We start from the raw sequence: 18,153 nt of genomic DNA, 5'->3' as shown, positions 1-18,153 counted from the left end.
TGTGTGTGTGTATATGACACCATCAACATATATTTTGCATTAATTGTGTGGTAGACAGTTTTCCTGTTTCATGGAAACTCATTTAATGTCCATCAGGCCAGGGTTTTGTCCCAGCCCTGTTTTAACACATTCCACGAATCATCTGCACACATCAGAATCTTGAGTTACAGGTTTTGGGAAAAGAAAACTGAGCAAAACTACTATTGAATCGGTTAATTCTGATATGAATCCAATATATATTTTTATTGTGAATGTCATTGTCTTGCCAGATGTATACACCCCTACTCAACACAGTAACTCATACATCACACTCTACAGGTACAGTTGAAGTCGGAAGTTTACTTACACTTAGGTTGTCATTAAAACTCATTTTTCAACCACTCCACATGTCTTGTTACCAAACTATAGTTTTGACAAGTCTGTTAGGACATCTACTTTGTGCATGGCACAAGTAATTTTTCAAACAATTGTTTAGACAGATTATTTCACTTATAATTCACTGTATCACAATTCCATTGGGTCAGAAGTTTGCATACACTAAGTTGACTGTGCCTTTAAACAGCTTGGAAAATTCTAGAAAATTAGGTCATGGCTTTAGAAGCATCTGATAGACCAACTGAGTGGTCCTCAATGCTTAATTTTTTTATCTGTATTTTGTATCATTGTGAAGTGACAATTAAATACAATTTTCTGACATCATTTGAGTCAATTGGAGGTGTACCTGTGGATGTATTTCAAGGCCTACCTTCAAACTCAGTTCGTCTTTGCTTGATATCATGGGAAAATCCAAAGAAATCAACTAAGAACTCAGAAAAAAAATTGTAGACCTCCACAAGTCTGGTTCATCCTTGGGAGCAATTTCTAAACGCCTGAAGGTACCACGTTCATCTGTACAAACAATAGTAGGCAAGTATAAACACCATGGGACCACGCAGCCATCATACCGCTCAGGAAGGAGATGCTTTCTGTCTCCTAGAGATGAATGTACTTTGGTGCGAAAAGTGCGAATCAATCCCAGAGCAACAGCAAAGGACCTTGTGAAGATGCTGGAGGAAACGGGTACAAAAGTATTTATATCCACAGTAAAACGAGTTCTATATCGACATAACCTGAAAGGCCGCTCAGCAAGGAAGAAGCCACTGCTCCAAAACAGCCATTAAAAAGCCAGACTATGGTTTGCAACTGCACATGGTGACAAAGATCGTACTTTTTGGAGAAATGTCCTCTGGTCTGATGAAACAAAACTAGAACTGTTTGGCCATAATGACCATCGTTATGTTTGGAGGAAAAATTAGCATGTTTGCAAGCCCGAAGAACACCATCCCAACCGTGAAGCACAGAGGTGGTAGCATCATGTTGTGGGTGTGCTTTGCTGCAGAAGGGACTGGTGCACTTCACAAAATAGATGGCATCATGAGGGGGGGGAAATTATGTAGATATATTGAAGCAACATCTCAAGACATCAGTCAGGAAGTTAAAGCTTGGACGCAAATGGGTCTTCCAAATGGACAATGACCCCAAGCCTAATTCCAAAGTTGTGGCAAAATGGCTTAAGGACAACAAAGTCAAGGTATTGGAGTGGCCATCACAAACCCTGACCTCAATCCTATAGAAAATTTGTGGGCAGAACAGAAAGCGTGTGCGAGCAAGGAAGCCGACAAACCTGACTCGGTTACACCAGCTCTGTCAGGAGGAATGGCCCAAAATTCACCCAACTTATTGTGGGAAGCTTGTGGAAGGCTACCCGAAATGTTTGACCCAAGTTAAACAATTTAAAGGCAATGCTACCAAATACTAATTGAGTGTATGTAAACTTCTGACCCACTGGGAATGTGATGAAAGAAATAATAGCTGAAATAAATCACTCTACTATTATTCTGACATTTCACATTCTTCAAATAAAGTGGTGATCCTAACTGACCTAAGACAGGGAATTTTTACAAGGATAAAAGTCAATTTACATACAATAAAAGTCAGGAATTGTGAAAAACTGAGTTTAAATGTATTTGGCTAAGGTGTATGTAAACTTCCGACTTCAACTGTATATGTATCCTGTCTGGAGTGTTTTGGCCTAAAGATGTGTCAGATGTTTCTGGCTACCTTTGTTTTTGTGTAGTTTTGTGTTAATAAAGTAACATTGGAGGAAGTCATCGATGATTGAAAATGGATATCATTGCAGGTCTGTGGGAGTGACATGAACATGAACTAATATGCCTGTGATCTTCATGTGTGGAGTGAGATTGCAAGTCACAGCGTGGGTGACATTGCACGTGCCCTGCTTCACATTCAGAGATCCCTATCCTTTCTTCCCATGCTTCTGCACAGCTCAGGGCAGCTGAAAGGGTCCGGTTTCTCTGCACCTGGTTGGATAGCATCCCCAATGCTCCCCATAGACCCTGCCAAGCCCTGATGGAACATTGTGGGTTGGCACTGATTTATTTTGTGCTAATGGGTTTGTGATGGCAAGGATTGCAGACTCCTAGATCCAGGAGATGTTTGTCACAGTGCTGCCTGTCAGCCCATGTTGCCCCTCTGTGGTCTCCCCCTAGTTCAGAAATATTGAATCAGTTTTGTCTGATTGTGTGGTCTTTTAACTCATCTCACTGTCAAATTCTGCTTATTATTTTGTAATACATTTTTCCATCTTGACAGTTTTCTTTTTCAAATGTCTACTGATAGAACAGAGATGCCTTGAGAGGGTGAGGTTAGAAGCAGTGTAAGTTCTTCTAGTTCTAGGCATACTATTTGATGATTGCATTAAATAATCGTGGAAGCTCATATTAGAGTAACTCTCATGACAAGTTTTACTGTGCTTTATTGGTTGCGTGAGGAGTGGATTTCGTTTGGCGAAAAAGAGTACTCCCGCGAACACAGTATTACCTTCTCATGTTGTTTATTGTGTCTACGTTTCATTCAAGATATGGTTGGAGTTGCTTTTGTGTTACAGTAGATGGACTACCACTGCAGCTACGGGTGGATTTATTTTCCCTGGTTTTTGATTTGTTCCCTTTCCCATGCACAGGGACACAATAGGCAGTAACTAGAGGGCTACTGTAATGGGGCTGTATTTGATCGATAGCCAAGCCTTCAGGGCGTCCTGTCCAGATGAAAAGCATCTGACCGTGTCGCTGTTATCACACCACAGATATGCCACATTCAGTTGTACCGAGTAGATAGAGGCTACAGAGATGCAGTGCCAATGGTCACCATAACAACAAAAACAAGAATCCCAAACAGTTTCCAATTGGCTCATTCACCCCCCCTCCCCTCTTATTCCCCAGGTTGTTGCTTTAAATGAGAATGTGTTCTCAGTCAACCTGGTAAAATAAGAGTTAAATAAAAATAAACGAGGTGACATTGCTGAATCTGCCGTGATGTCGCACAGATGCAGTAAGATGACGTTTCCCCTCGCTCTACCTAGACGTTGGGAAGCCATTCGATGTGCCTTACTTGAAAAGGCTCCATGGTAGTTGCTGACCCTGACCACCCGTTAGACTAGCATTGGTTGCTTGGTCAAACTTCCCTCGACCTGCAGCCAGGCTGTAGAGTAGACCCTTGGACAGCCCTCTTGCCATAAACACACTGAACTGCTGAGAGAAACCAATTTGTCTACTGTGCCTGTCTTCTTGTCCACCATTATGTTTATCTGGCCTTTTCAGTTTATGAACGCTGTATATTCTGTTTGACATTGTGTTGGGTTTGTTTAAACTATTACTGTGAGAAGAATGATCTCCTTTAGGATATTCATCTACTGTATTTTACTCTTAAACAAGCAGTGTGGTGACAAACGGAAAGCGTGTCTTTTTAGGGTCAGAAATTGTGCTGAACCAGAGGATTTGTTTCTCTCGGAGAAGAATGCGATCCAATTTTGTGACGCTGTGAATCCGTGGGAATATGTAATGGTTCTACCGGCTGTAAAATGAGCTTAGAGCGGCCAGTTGGCCAGGGATGACCTCAGCAGAGGTCTGCGTGTAAGACAGCAGCGTTGCTCTTCAAGCATCTCCTGGCAGCCCCTCTGGCAGGTCCCCCTTAATGAGCTTCGCAGGTCAGGAGAAAGTGTAGTGCGCCGTTCAAGCTCCCCAGCTGGAAAGTTGGTGGACACAGCAGCAGTGTCTTGTACAGCACAAGACTGTTTTGCTTCTCAGATACATTTTTTTCGTGTGGGGCTGTGGGTGTCTGCAGTATACAGTCTCCCTTGTTCTCCCTGATATGTCTGTGCTGAGTGCCTGTGGGCTTTGTGTATCTTCATGTCTACTGTGAAAAGTGATAACAGAAGTTCCATTCTTGCATTATGTCAACGATTTAATCCATATTCTCAAGATATTTTTGACTTGCGTGCTTAAGAGTTCAAGAGCTCGAGATGCAAGACAAATTCCCGAAACCAGTAAGAACAATAAAGTGACCTAAACCACACTGAGCTGGATTGGAGATTCTCTGCTCTGTCTGTAAGGGTCACGTGAGATGTAAGCTGTGAGGGGGATCATGAAAGTGTCGGGCAATGCAAGGTGACAGTGGCACAGCAAACTCCGGGGGTCAGCGGCTCTGCTGCCAGGAGCGGGGACATGTCTCACACTCTCTGACTGCTCAGGCTGGTTGCGTAACTCCTGTCAAATTCTATTGGAATGTAGAACCACTGGTCAAAGAGTACTTTGCACAACAAAGCCAATGTTTCTTTTGATCAGGGGGCACAAGGGAACACTTTGAGAGGAACCAGGCTTTGGAGTGTGGGAGGCACAGTTAGTTCTGACCTCTTTCTCCTTTGTCCTATTCATGCAGTCATTCTCTTACGTAACACTGGGAAGCCACTAGGCCTCCTCATGAACGTTCCCAGGCCACCACCTGAACTGCCAGCTTACTGCTTCAGTGACTGCTGTGCTGTCCCTGGATGTACTAATGTACATACCATGCTCTATCTAAAGAACACTGCTGAATGGGGAACTTGATATGTTTCATGTAAAAATGGGTGGTAATGTCCACATCCTCCAATGCCAGAGCCTCAAGCACATTGGACATTGTACAGTGTTATGTTCCGGAACAGTATAGATCACTTCTGTTCTGCTTCTGTTCCTCAATTTTTATTTTACGGTTTTCAGTTATGTTCCCTGAAATAGTTCATACCCCTGTTTGGATGTCTTTATAAGTCCCACACTGTTGTGGCTGTTTGGAGAGTGAAAGAGCCTTGTGTTCAACATTACATAATGATAATCACACTCTGCTACAAAGAGCAGGATACCCCTTTCGCATTTTGTATAGAACTCCAAACCCATCCTTTATCATAGTCCTCCTGATGAAGCCATGCCGTTGACAGGAGGAGAAAGTGCTTATGTACAGTCAGTCAGTCAAGGGTCCTGTATCTACCACCATCGGGACGATTGAGCAGTCCGAGGCAATGATGGAAAAAGGTGCACACTGGTAGATTTTCACATTGTGTAATCTTCTCTGTGGCAACAAGGTCACCTCTGATAGAGGCTCCTGTTTCTCCAGCCGAACGGTGCTGTTAGCTGGTGCTAGATATCTGCCTGATGCATCTCTATTTTTCTCACTGCGTCGCCGGGCCATGTTCGCTGCTGACTGACGTAATTGTATAACAATTGCAGAATAACTGCCATCCCAGTCACTGCAGTCCATGACGTCCTTTGTTTGTGTCTTCCTATTCATTCAGTTGATTATGTAATAATGAGTGCAGCTAACCATTCATCATGCGGCAGGGTAGCCTAGTGGTTAGAGCATTGGACTAATAACCGAAAGGTTGCAAGTTCAAATCCCCAAGCTGACAATGTACAAATCTGTCGTTCTGCCCCTGAACAGGCAGTTAACCCACTTTTCCTTAACTGACTTGCCTAGTTAAATAAAGGAAACATTTTAAAAATCATGTCGCCAGAGAGGGAGAAGAAAAATATGACTGTTTTTGATGTGCAGAGAGCAACAAGTTGTCGTCCATAAACTACTTTCAATGTGTTCCATTTAAGAACTCAGTTTTCATAGAAAATCAGAATTTGATCCAATTTAAAAGAGGTTGGTACTTTTGTAAGCCTGTTGGTGTGACGACAGTGGGTTCAAGTAACGTGTCACCGATATGTCCACTTGTGATGTGCAATATGATGCCTGTGGTCACTTTCAGTTAGCAGTCTTTTTAATGGACTTATCCACATGCCATGGTCACCTGGATTTAATCTGGATCACTTCATACACAATTTTCACGCTGAATCACTCACTCACTATATTACATTCATAATGATAGTAGAACGACACACTTGCAGACAACGGTAGCACTGTGTGCTCACAAAGACACCCGAGGATGAAAGAGTTAAATAGAGATTGCAGCAAACCCAACGTTTTACCCATGTACCTTGTAACACAATGGGCAATAGACCTATAGTCCCCTCACAGAGCGAGTGAGTGTCTCCCAGGACACACGACTGTTCTCCCAGTGTATTTTTCTTCCCTCACTGAGCATGTATTCTCTCCTTTCCCTGTACTGCAGTGTTAAATATATACTAGGGCTATCCTCTCACCAAAGTACCTTCTTCCAGGACATCGTTTGTTTGTGTTCTCTGAAGTTGCTATTTTCCCCACTGAGTTTAAAGAAAGGCAAAGCCTCTGGAATCTTCCAGGCTTCCATGACATTTTGTTTTATACAGAAAGTAATTGGGTAGAGTGAGGGGGAGAGTAAGTCTCAAAGCTCGCTACCAAATTTCCTCTGATCTTCTCTGTCCAGGCATCTGCAAGTCAGTCTTGTTAAGCATCACACGGATCCCATGGCTAATGAAATATGCTCTGGTCTTCTGCGGAGCGGGTGAAAAATGATATCTGCTCGACACAACCCAGCACATCAAGGTCATCCGGCTCTAGTGCAGAGATAATGATCAACCAGGCTCTTCTGAGGGAGATCTTTGTAATACAGGCCTTTTTAAATATTTAAACAGGCTGTTAATGAGATGAACCTCAATTTGATATGTATCTTGGCTTCTCAATTAGGATTCTTCATAAGAGATACTGGGAATTAGCTGATTAGGATATTGAAAGTTTGCATAGTTTCTTTGTAAAGTATGTGACACACAACAGGCAGCCTACATGTGATGTGACAATTTTTACAAATGATCCCTGCCGGGATTGAACCCACGCTCGTACCAACTGAGCCACTTCAGCAGTGTCTTAAAGCTGTTGGTCGGGTTGAGGGCAGAATATAAATGTCGCACAAACACTAGAGCACCTTTATGTGATATCAACAGTAACCTCATCTGAATAACCCACTACCTGTTCTGTCCCCAGCTGAGTTCCTGTGTAACTGTAGCAGCGAGGGATCTCTGGATCTAGACCGCTGCGACCGCAGCACAGGGCAGTGTGTCTGCCTGTTGGGCTACATGGGACTGCGGTGTGCTGACTGCCAGGAGGCCCACTTCAACAACGGCACCACCGGCTGCATCCCCTGTAGCTGCGACTCCTACGGTGCTCTTGGACCCCTCTGCGACAGGTGAGACTTTTCATTAATGTGTGCGTTATCAGTGTTTACCAGGTATTCCAGACAAAAGGCAAAATGTATTCCATAGCAGTGTCTTCATGGTTTACAAATGATTGCCAATGTAGTGGAGGTATCTATGGGTAAGACGTTAGGTTAGCGTGTGAAAGTTCCCCGGTTGGACCAGACCAGCAGTCTGGTCTCATGGGACAACGCTTTAGATGTTTTTACAGGTATGATAACTAAAAGGTGCGTCATCTGACATCACATTGTCTGCAGTACTATATTGTCTTTTGTGTGCTCCTGCTCTACCTGTTAGACTGGTGACTCACTCACCTGAACCCAGGGTTGTGTTCTTTAGGGCACACATCTGAAAACGTTTTTGCATCGGAAACCGGATTTGAGTGTTTATTGGACGTGTCCAGGAAGTCCCTCCCTGTTTCAGTCTGTTTTCTTTAATTTGGTGCTTTATGAACTCCAAGGAAGAGGTACCAACCCCAAGACATTCCCTGGTAAAATAGAGGTTAAATAAGCGCAATGATGTCACTGCAAAGTCACAACGAGGCAGGGAGTTCTGTCTCTGTCTCTTCACTTGTGTGAGAAAATACTCCCTCGAGAATGTCCAAAGTTGTTGTGCCTTAGAGTGCAGTAATTGTGTGTCCCCGGGGCTATTGACCTCTGCTTGGTTTCAACTGTCATTTTTCACCTGAAAGGCAGAAGACGATGTGTAATTTTCATAACAACTCTAATTTCTCTGTAAGTCTGACACAATGGTTGGTCTTTTGGGAGTTTCAGTTTGACTTCCCTGGCTCCTATAGAAAGTTTTGTTTAAAGTCTATGCTTGTAGGGGTTGTTGTTTATCCGATTGGTATTGACACTGGGGAAACTGTGTACAGCGTAACTACTGAGGACTCTGAAGCTGTAGTTAGAGTGTAACACACCCCACCATTCTAGTGGGGCTGTGAAGAGAAGATCAGCAGTCCGGATGAATGAATGGTGTTCCAGTTCCATTCACTGCTTATAGGAATTGTGCGGTAGCCAGAGATTCTAACATTAATTTAATCACATCCCTTTAGTATTATCCCTGGGATCACTATTACAATCATAACCAATTCCACCAAGTTTCCTGAGTCTTTATACCCTCCTACAAACATGTATTTTTGTGGTGTGTGTGTCGGGTTGGGATGACATACCATTCCTACATACAGTACATGCTTAAGTGTGTATTTCGGAGGGAGAGCATGCAATGGATGTGTGCATTCTATACATTGATAATATAGCATAATATCAGATGGTGTTCAAGCCCATGACCATACACTCTTTCAATGTTTTTGTTTATCTCTTTAGAGTAGCTGTTTCATACGTCTTCAGTTCTTGTCCCTTACTACCCCCATTGCTGATGGACCGTGTATGATGCATTGTCATGTGACACTTCTCTCCCAGGTTAATGTAGCATGAAATGAAGACCTGGTTAATGTAGACATGAAAGACTTAATCAATAAGGTGCGAGGAGATGTGGTATATGGCCAATATAACACCTCTAAGGGCTGTGCCTAAGAACAGCCCTTAGACGTGGTATATTGGCCATATACCACAAACCCCAGAGGTGCCTTATTGCTATTATAAACTGGTTCGTAACTTAATTTAGAGCAGTAAAAATAAATGTTTTGTCATATCCACGGTAGACGGTCTGATATACTACGTCTGTCAGCCAATCACAGTTCAGGGCTCGAACCACCCAGTTTATAATAAAGCTTGAATCCCTGGTCTATGACTTACTGACAGGCATCTTTACGGATCTATCAGTAAAATAGTGCAATATTGAGTTTGTTTGGAAAGAGTGGCCATCAGCGGCAGACATCAATCCCCCTGCTGTGCTTTCAGTGACCTTCTCCCGCTGTTATATTTATAAATGCCAGTGCATCTGTCAGCGTTTTTGCGCTGACTATTTTGTCTCTGGATTGTGGACAGATTGTGAGTTCATCTCCTGAGGATGTTCTAGGATTCCTGCCTAAATGCAACCGCAGGATAAAAAAATCCCTCAGTGCAGGTGAAACACACACACACACAAACAGTAGCATATCCTTTTCCCTGCCCAAGCAATCTCAGGTTCTATCTCAAGGCCTGTGAAGAATAGGTTGTCACTTTCGGAAGATGCCACTGTAGTCATGATTGGAAAACTCAATGATGGCAGGAAAGTTCAGGATTCAGTCATTCCCTGCCAAGAAAACAGCTAGTCTCTGTGTAGCAACAGCAACTCAGAAGTAAACTGTTTTCATAACCTTGCTGTTGTGCCAAAGTGAAAAGAAAAATCCTCAGCTTTCCTCAGCGGTGGACAAAGTTGGGAAACTGTTGAAATTGGTACTCTCCTACATTCCTGGCTGACCCGCCTGCACGGTAAAGGAATGTCGATGAGACCAGAGAGTGGCTGAGCTCCACAGAACCTCACTATACCACAGAACATTACTATACCACAGAACCTCACTATACCACAGAACCTTACCATACCACAGAACATTACTATACCACAGAACCTCACTATACCACAGAACATTACTATACCACAGAACCTCATTATACCACAGAACATTACTATACCACAGAACCTTACTATACCACAGAACCTCACTATACCACAGAACCCCACTATACCACAGAACATTACTATACCACAGAACCTCACTATACCACAGAACCTCACTATACCACAGAACATCACTATACCACAGAACCTCACTATACCACAGAACATTACTATACCACAGAACCCCACTATACCACAGAACCCCACTATACCACAGAACCCCACTATACCACAGAACATTACGATACCAAAGAACCTCACTATACCACAGAACCTTACTATACCACAGAACCTCACTATACCACAGATCCTCACTATACCACAGAACATTCCTATACAACAGAACATGACTATACCACAGAACCCCACTATACCACAGAACCCCACTATACCACAGAACATTACGATACCAAAGAACCTCACTATACCACAGAACATTACTATACCACAGAACCTCACCATACCACAGAACCTCCCTATACCAAGCAACATCACTATACCACAGAGTTGAACAATGAATGGCAACAAATTGACAGCCAAAGTGGGAAGGCAGTCAGCAGTATGTTATATAAGTACAGTGCAAGTCAAGACCCCAAAAGTCAAGGCTCAACCTTTGTGACACATAGAATGGAAAAATATGTAGACCAAGTTCAAACAGGAGCCTGCATCGTATTGTATCTGTATCCATCGATCAGCTGCCCCATAACACTATCGCTATGCCCCCAGCGAGCGACTGTGTTCACTCCAGTACTACTGTACTCTCGGGACCTTTCAATGTCGACCACCCCCATACCCTGTCTCGGTTTCCCAGGGGATCCCTCCCTGACACACTCATACTCTGTTGCTTTTGTCTATTGGCTTATCAACATATTTTTGTTGTACTAGGTAAACTGGAAAAGAGGGTTTGCAAAAATGACTATAGTGTTTATGGGGAAGTATTCCTGCTGTCCTGAAATGGTTCCTCTTTACAGTTCTGGCTTTTTTCACTGCAACTGAGAACTTCTCCATCCAGCCTCAAGATGAACCATCTCAGGGGACTTCAGATTGGCCAACAACCATAGTAGTTGGGGTTTATAAGGCCCTATAAAATCCTTTTAAATGTATTCCCAATGTCTTCCCAAATTCCATTTTATTATTATTTTTATTTTTTTTATGTATATATTTTTTGCTCTCTAAATCATGCCTTTAAAAGTGGAACATCCAATTTAATTGTTTTTCTAAGTCCACAACAATGCTTAAACCACATCTGGGGACCACTTTTGAAAAAATATTTAGAATTTGGGGTCTTGTTACCCTTTAATTCCATTCTGCACCAAGCAAAAGACTGTTGGTTAGTGGTGTTTTTGTAGTGCACATATGATGAGTTAGCAAAACAAATATCCATTGGATTGATAATCATATCCTTCTGCCAGGTAAGCATAGGCTACTTCATAGTTATCATTTTAATTGAGAAGGTTTTTGGGAAAGCCTTTCCATCTACCAGAAGATTTTTCATTAGCATCATCACTAACGACTACACGAACTGGTAGCTGCTCCGTGCACCACACATACAGGTGGAATTCTCGTTGCCTCTTCATTAAGTTACAGGAAATACGAATCACTGACGCGTTGTCTTATGATAAACCTGGGCAAACTATTTCATTTTCAATATATTTAGTTGGTTCCCTATTAAGTTTGATAATTTAAAAAAATATATTGCTGAATTCCGTTTTGTCTGAATTCCATCCGCATTCTCTGTACCTCGGATATTTCTGTTTTTCAACCAGGCAATAGGGTAGGAGGGATGAAAAAGTACCGTGGCATCTTTCTGGATACTGTGTACTGTCTGCAACCCTTCCTCTATCTATCTGCAGTGGGAAAAGGGGGGCTTGGACTCCTGATGTACTGAGCTCATTGACATGGAATGGGTATGACCTTGGTTTGACAGAGCCAATAAAAATGGAAGACCTGAAACCCGGGACAACTGCTGCAACATTCGTAAAGACTAATCAACCTACAGTTGAATTCGGAAGTTTACATACACTTAGGTCAGAGACATTAAAACTTGTTTTTCAACCACTCCACAAATTTCTTGTTAATTAACCAACTATAGTTTTGGAAAGTTGGTTAGGACATCTACTTTGTGCATGACACAAGTAATTTTTCCAACAATTGTTTACAGACAGATTATTTCACTTATAATTCACTGTATCACAATTCCAGTGGGTCAGAAGTTTAGATGTACTAAGTTGACTGTGCCTTTAAACAGCTTGGAAATTCCAGAAAATTATGTCATGGCTTTAGAAGCTTCTGATAGGCTAATTGACATAATTTGAGTCAATTGGAGGTGTACCTGTGGATGTATTTCAAGGCCTAACTTCCGCCTCTTTGCTTGACATCATGGGAAAATCAAAAGAAATCAGTCAAGACCTCAGAAAAACAATTGTAGACCTCCACAAGTCTGTTTCATCCTTGGGAGCAATTTCCAAATGCCTGAAGGTACCAAGTTCATCTGTACAAACGATAGTACACAAACGATAGTACGCAAACACCATGTGACCACGCAGCCGTCATACCGCTGAGGAAGGAGACAACTACTTTGGTGCGAAAAGTGCAAATCAATCCCAGAACAACAGCAAAGGACCTTGTGAAGATGCTGGAGGAAACAGGTACAAACATATCTATATCCACAGTAAAACAAGTCCTATATCGACATAACCTCAAAAGCCGCTCAGCAAGGAAGAAGCCACTGCTCCAAAACTGCCATAAAAAAGCCAGACTATGGTCTTCAACTTGAGACAGGGACAAAGAACATACTTTTTTGAGAAATGTGCTCTGGTCCGATGAAACAGAAATAGAACTGTTTGGCCATAATGACCATTGTTATGTTTGGAGGAAAAATTGCGAGACTCTCAAGCCGAAGAACACCATCCCAACCGTGTAGCACGGTGGTGGCAGCATCATGTTGTGGGGATGTTTTGATGCAGGAGGGACTGGTGCACTTCACAAACTAGATGGCATCACGAGGGGGGAAAATTATGTGGATATATTGAAGCAACATCTCAAGACATCAGTCAGGAAGTTAAAGCTTGGACGCAAATGGGTCTTCCAAATGGACAATGACTCCAAGCCTACTTCCAAAGTTGTGGCAAAATGGCTTAAGGACAACAAAGTCAAGGTATTGGAGTGGCCATCACAAACCCTCAATCCTATAGAAAATTTGTGGGCAGAACAGAAAGCGTGTGAGCAAGGAGGCCTACATACCTGACTCAGTTACACCAGCTCTGTCAGGAGGAATGGGCCAAAATTCACCCAACTTATTGTGGGAAGCTTGTGGAAGGCTACCCAAAATGTTTGACCCAAGTTAAACACTTTAAAGGCAATGCTACCAAATACTAATTGAGTGTATGTAAACTTCTGACCCACTGGGAATGTGATGAAAGAAATAAAAGCTGAAATAAATTATTCTCTCTACTATTATTCTGACATTTCACATTCTTAAAATAAAGTGGTGATCCTAACAGACCTAAGAGAGGGAATTTTTACTGGGATTAAGTGTCAGGAATTTAAACAGAGTTTAAATGTATTTGGCTAAGGTGTATGTAAACTTCAGACTTCAACTGTATATAAACAGACATTCACACAATCATGCATAAACTCCCTCTCTTGCTCTCACACACGCGCACACACACACACCTGCAGACACACACACGCCTGCACACACGCGCACGACAGCACACACACACACACGCAGCAATTTATCTGAATAAGATGCGCAATTATCTCCTATCATTCAAATCCATCTTTATCTGGTTGTAAATCAAGTAACCTTTTGACAGTTTGATAATGGGATGTTGGTTACCCTGTCAAAGCCACTTTAATACTCTGGGCCAAGAACGCAGGAGGGAATTACATCCCCCTTTTAACTTTATAACCCCCCCAAAACAAATTTAAAAAATAATGATAACGACTCTTGAGGAAGATGTTATTTAGCTGGATGCAGTGGCTGGCGCCCTTGAGTTAACTCTCTGAGGGACTTAGGAGCAGGAAGCTCTCTCTGTTCATTAGAGATACCTACCGCGGAGTGTTGGGACACATAATGGAAATGTGAGAGGTTGCTTAGCAACTGCAGCGTGGATGGAACCCCCCCCCCCCCGACAATCCCCATCCCCAGTAAAGTGTTAATGTGACAAGCAGATGAGGAAATTTGTCCAGGGAAGCAAGAAAGTGGGAAGGACTGTGAAGGAGGAGGGGTATGGGGGTTGCAGTAGACCACCATCTGTGAGCCAAAGCCCACTGTCTCTGTATTGGGAGAGAGAGTGAAAGTGTGTGTGTATTGGGGGTGGGGTTCGAACACCACCAGGGTCAATCAGAATTAGGTCATTGAACAATCGGTTAATGCACATGGCTTTGCATTGAACACAGTGGGCAGTATTGCAGTACATTTACAATGGCCTCAGCTCAAATACCACCATAGTATGTTGGAATGTAACATGTACACTGAACAAAAATATAAATATAAATGCAACATGTAAAGTGTTGGTCCTATGTTTCACAAAAATATTATTTCTCTCAAATTTTGTGCACAAATTTGTTTACATCCCTGAGGGAGTTTGCAATTGGCATGCTGACTGCTGGAATGTCCACCAGAGCTGTTGCCAGAGAATTTGTTAATTTCTCTTCCATAAGCCGCCTTCGACGTCGTTTTAGAGAATTTGGCAGCCCGTCCAACCGGCCTCACAACCGCAGACCACTTGTAACCACGCCAGCCCAGGACCTCCACATCCAGCTTCTTCACCTACGGGATTGTCAAGGGGTGGGTGCTGAGGAGTATTTCTGTCTGTAATAAATATTCGGATTGACTGGGCCTGGCACCCAGAGGGTGGCCTCGCTCTTAAGTGGGTGGGTCTATGCCCTCCCAGGCCCCTGCCCAGTCATGTGGAATCTATAGATTAGGGCCTAACAAATTTACTTCAATTGACTGATTTCCTTATATGAACTGTAACTCAGCAATGTCTTTGAAATTGTTACATGTTGTGTTTTTATATTTTGTTCAATAATAAAATGCCAATTAAACTCTTGTTAGAAGTTTCATCCCCCATTGGATGCCTGTGGTTGTTGACCCCTACATTAAAGCATAGCTAGATTGTGTTTAGTGTCTTGCACCCCGTGCACATATTTAGTCTGGGTATCACATTCTGAGCAGTGGGTCATATTGTGAGAACACCACAACCAGACACACAGCCAAGCTCCTTATAGCCCCCTCCCACACACACAATTGGCCTTTCCTCCACGTATGCGGTTCATGTGGCGGGCTGACTGGCAGCTAGGCAAGCATGCAGGCTTCCCTGACCCACATTAGTTTGTCTCAGTGCATGTTTCCAGAAGTGGGAGGGTCTGTGGGGAGAGAGATGGGGAATATGGCTCTGATGGAAGGTTGAACAACAATGACTGAAACTGTGGCACTAGTCCTTTTTAATAATGGTGCCCAATCAGCTGAATTGAATTGGATTTAGCTGCTGTCATCTTTGGGTGTAGATGTCATTTGTCCTTTTTAGGAAAGCTCAAATGTTTGTTTGCTTGTCATCTAGCTTTGCATTAGAGGAAAGTATTAGCCTGTGTAGGTGAATTGCTTCATCGTCAATAAAGGCGTCCACATACATAGGTTTGGTTTGCTCCTAGCAGAACTCGGGTAGGCAGCACGAATGTCCGCTCGCTTACTCCCAAAAGACCTTCGCTTGAAAAATGCCAATATTACTTCCTCAAAATTTTCAGAATGAATCTTAAGATAAATCAAGAAATCTGTAATTAATTTGGACCTTTTTACAGAGGTCTTACCTCGCAGAATTTTACATCTAACTACGATGTTTGGTGCAGTATTTGTCAAGTGAAAAAATGTGCATGAAAACTATTAGTCTCTCGTTGAATGACAACAAACATTTAATTGAAGAGTCCTGTCCATAATTCCTACTCTTACTAGGAGTAGTTCTGTTGAACAATCACCGACGAAGGGACGTAGGTATCGGCTACCGAACTTTGACTTCAAGAAAAATGTTTGCTCAAACAGCCAGAAAAAAATCTTGCCGAACACAAATGCAATAAAAACATCAACATTTCGTCATAATATATGCACAAACTGTTTAGACTGGGAAGCAGGCGAAAGGCTTTGGTATTCATAATATAATGTGGTGTGTACAAAAAATAATGTTTTCATGAATCAAGGGTAGGTGAGAGTTGAGCCTTTTGTTACATTCGGCATCACTTGTCAAGGGAAATATACTCTTCTTTCTATCAAAGATATCTACATATATTTCAGGATGTTGTATATCCCTGGAAACAACCAGAATTCATGTTAACATATGGGTCTCTTAGCACAACTGTGTACTTTGTTAAACACTTTTAACATAGACCCTTACCTCTTTAAAAAAAAACGGGTATGTGTTCACGCCAGTGCATATCCACTCACCTCTCTATTACCATGGAAGCCCATTACAAATGCCTACTCTCATAACTGGACCTATAACGCCCATGGTGCTTCAGAAATCTCCATCTCAAGGTCTTGACTGCTGGCGTCACGGGGAGTGCAGTGATGATGGGACGTGCTGAGTCCAGAATATCATATTACCATATAAATCATTGCTCCCCACTTTTGAGATGGGCCCCCTGTTGCTTACTGTCTGCTCCCTCTCTCCTCGTGGCCGCGCAGTAGTCTTCAGCACCACTCAGTTCCCTCTGAAGGTTTTGTTGCTTCAAGGCACAAACCCCAAAACAAAGGCTTCTTCTCTGGTCAGTGGTGGCGCATTGAGACGGAGCTGTTTTTCCTCTTTGCCATTGAAGTGGTGGGGAGATTTGAAGAAAGGAGAATACATAATGCAAGCAATGCAGTTGAACGGTGACTGAACAGTTCTTGTCAAGTGCTTCACTGCATAATGTTTTCTACTTTTGGCAGAGGGCTACATTCAACAGAGCACAGTATGCAGTAGACCTGTTGACCTAAGTGAGAAATCTTTCTAAATAAACTTACTTTTTTTGTGTGAAATGTGCCCCGAATGGGACGGGAGCAGCTGTCTGCTGCCCTTTTGAACTCTAGACTGGATATGGTGTAAAATACAAGACACCAGAAACAGGTCAATAGGCTTGGGTGGTATCCAGATTGTCATACCTTCATACTGACCTTGTCGTACATGTCAATCCAGAGCATCTCAAACATGCTCAATGGTTGACATGTCTGGTGAGTATGCAGGCCAGGGAAGAACTGGGGCATTTTCAGCTTCCATGCATTATCATGCTGAAACATGAGGTGATGGCGTTGGATGAATGGCACAACAATGGTCCTCAGGATTTCGTCACGGGTCTCCATGCATTAAAATTACCATCGATTTTAAAATGCAATTGTGTTCGTTGTCCGTAGCTTATGCCTGCCCATACCGTAACCCGCCGCCACCATGGGGCACTCTGTTCACAACGTTGACATCAGCAAACCGCTCACCCAAACGACGCCATACGGTTGTGAGGCCGGTTGGACGAACTGCCAAATTCTGTAAAACGATGTTGGAGACGCCTTATGGAAGAGAAATTAGCATTTAAATTCTCTGGCAATAGCTCTAGTGGACATTCCTGCAGTCTCCATGATTATTGCACGCGCCATAGAAAACTTGAGACGTCTGTGGCATTGTGTGACAAAACTGCACATTTTAGAGTGGCCTTTTATTTTCGCCAGCACATGGTGCACCTGTGCTGGGGATCATGCTGTTTAATCATATTCTTGATATGCCACACCTGCCAGGTCAATGGATTATCTTGGCAAAGGAGAAATGCTCACTAACATGTATCTAAACAAATTTGTACCCAAAATTTGAATGAAATTAACCTTTTGTGTATATGGAACATTTCTGGGATCTTTTATTTAATCTCATGAGACATGAGACCAACACTTTACATGTTGCGTTTATATTTTTGTTCAGTGTTTGCAGGACAGGCATCCCAGCTCATAAAGTTACAAGTAACAACAAGCGAAGTTTGATTTTGGAAGAAGCTTTACTCTAGATGGCTAACTAGCTACTAAATTAGCAAACCAAATGCACAACTGCAGAGCATTTAGCACATTTTAAACAGTTAACTTAATAGTTAT

At 42.6% G+C, this 18,153-nt stretch overlaps 1 protein-coding gene across 1 annotated transcript in view; it reads left to right on the top strand.

The window, feature by feature from the left end:
- LOC139408380 (multiple epidermal growth factor-like domains protein 9) overlaps positions 1 to 18,153 on the top strand; it is a 77,159-nt gene that overhangs the window by 1,165 nt on the left and 57,841 nt on the right. The window contains exon 2 of the mRNA XM_071152179.1: positions 7,273 to 7,474. Coding sequence (XP_071008280.1) covers positions 7,273 to 7,474 — 202 coding nt within the window. The remainder of the gene's footprint in view (positions 1 to 7,272; positions 7,475 to 18,153) is intronic.

The sequence above is a fragment of the Oncorhynchus clarkii genome, chromosome 5 (assembly GCF_045791955.1).
Source record: "Oncorhynchus clarkii lewisi isolate Uvic-CL-2024 chromosome 5, UVic_Ocla_1.0, whole genome shotgun sequence".
NCBI lineage: Eukaryota > Metazoa > Chordata > Actinopteri > Salmoniformes > Salmonidae > Oncorhynchus > Oncorhynchus clarkii.
Note: the sequence above shows the minus strand (reverse complement) of the source record. Positions and strands in the feature narration are given on the sequence as shown.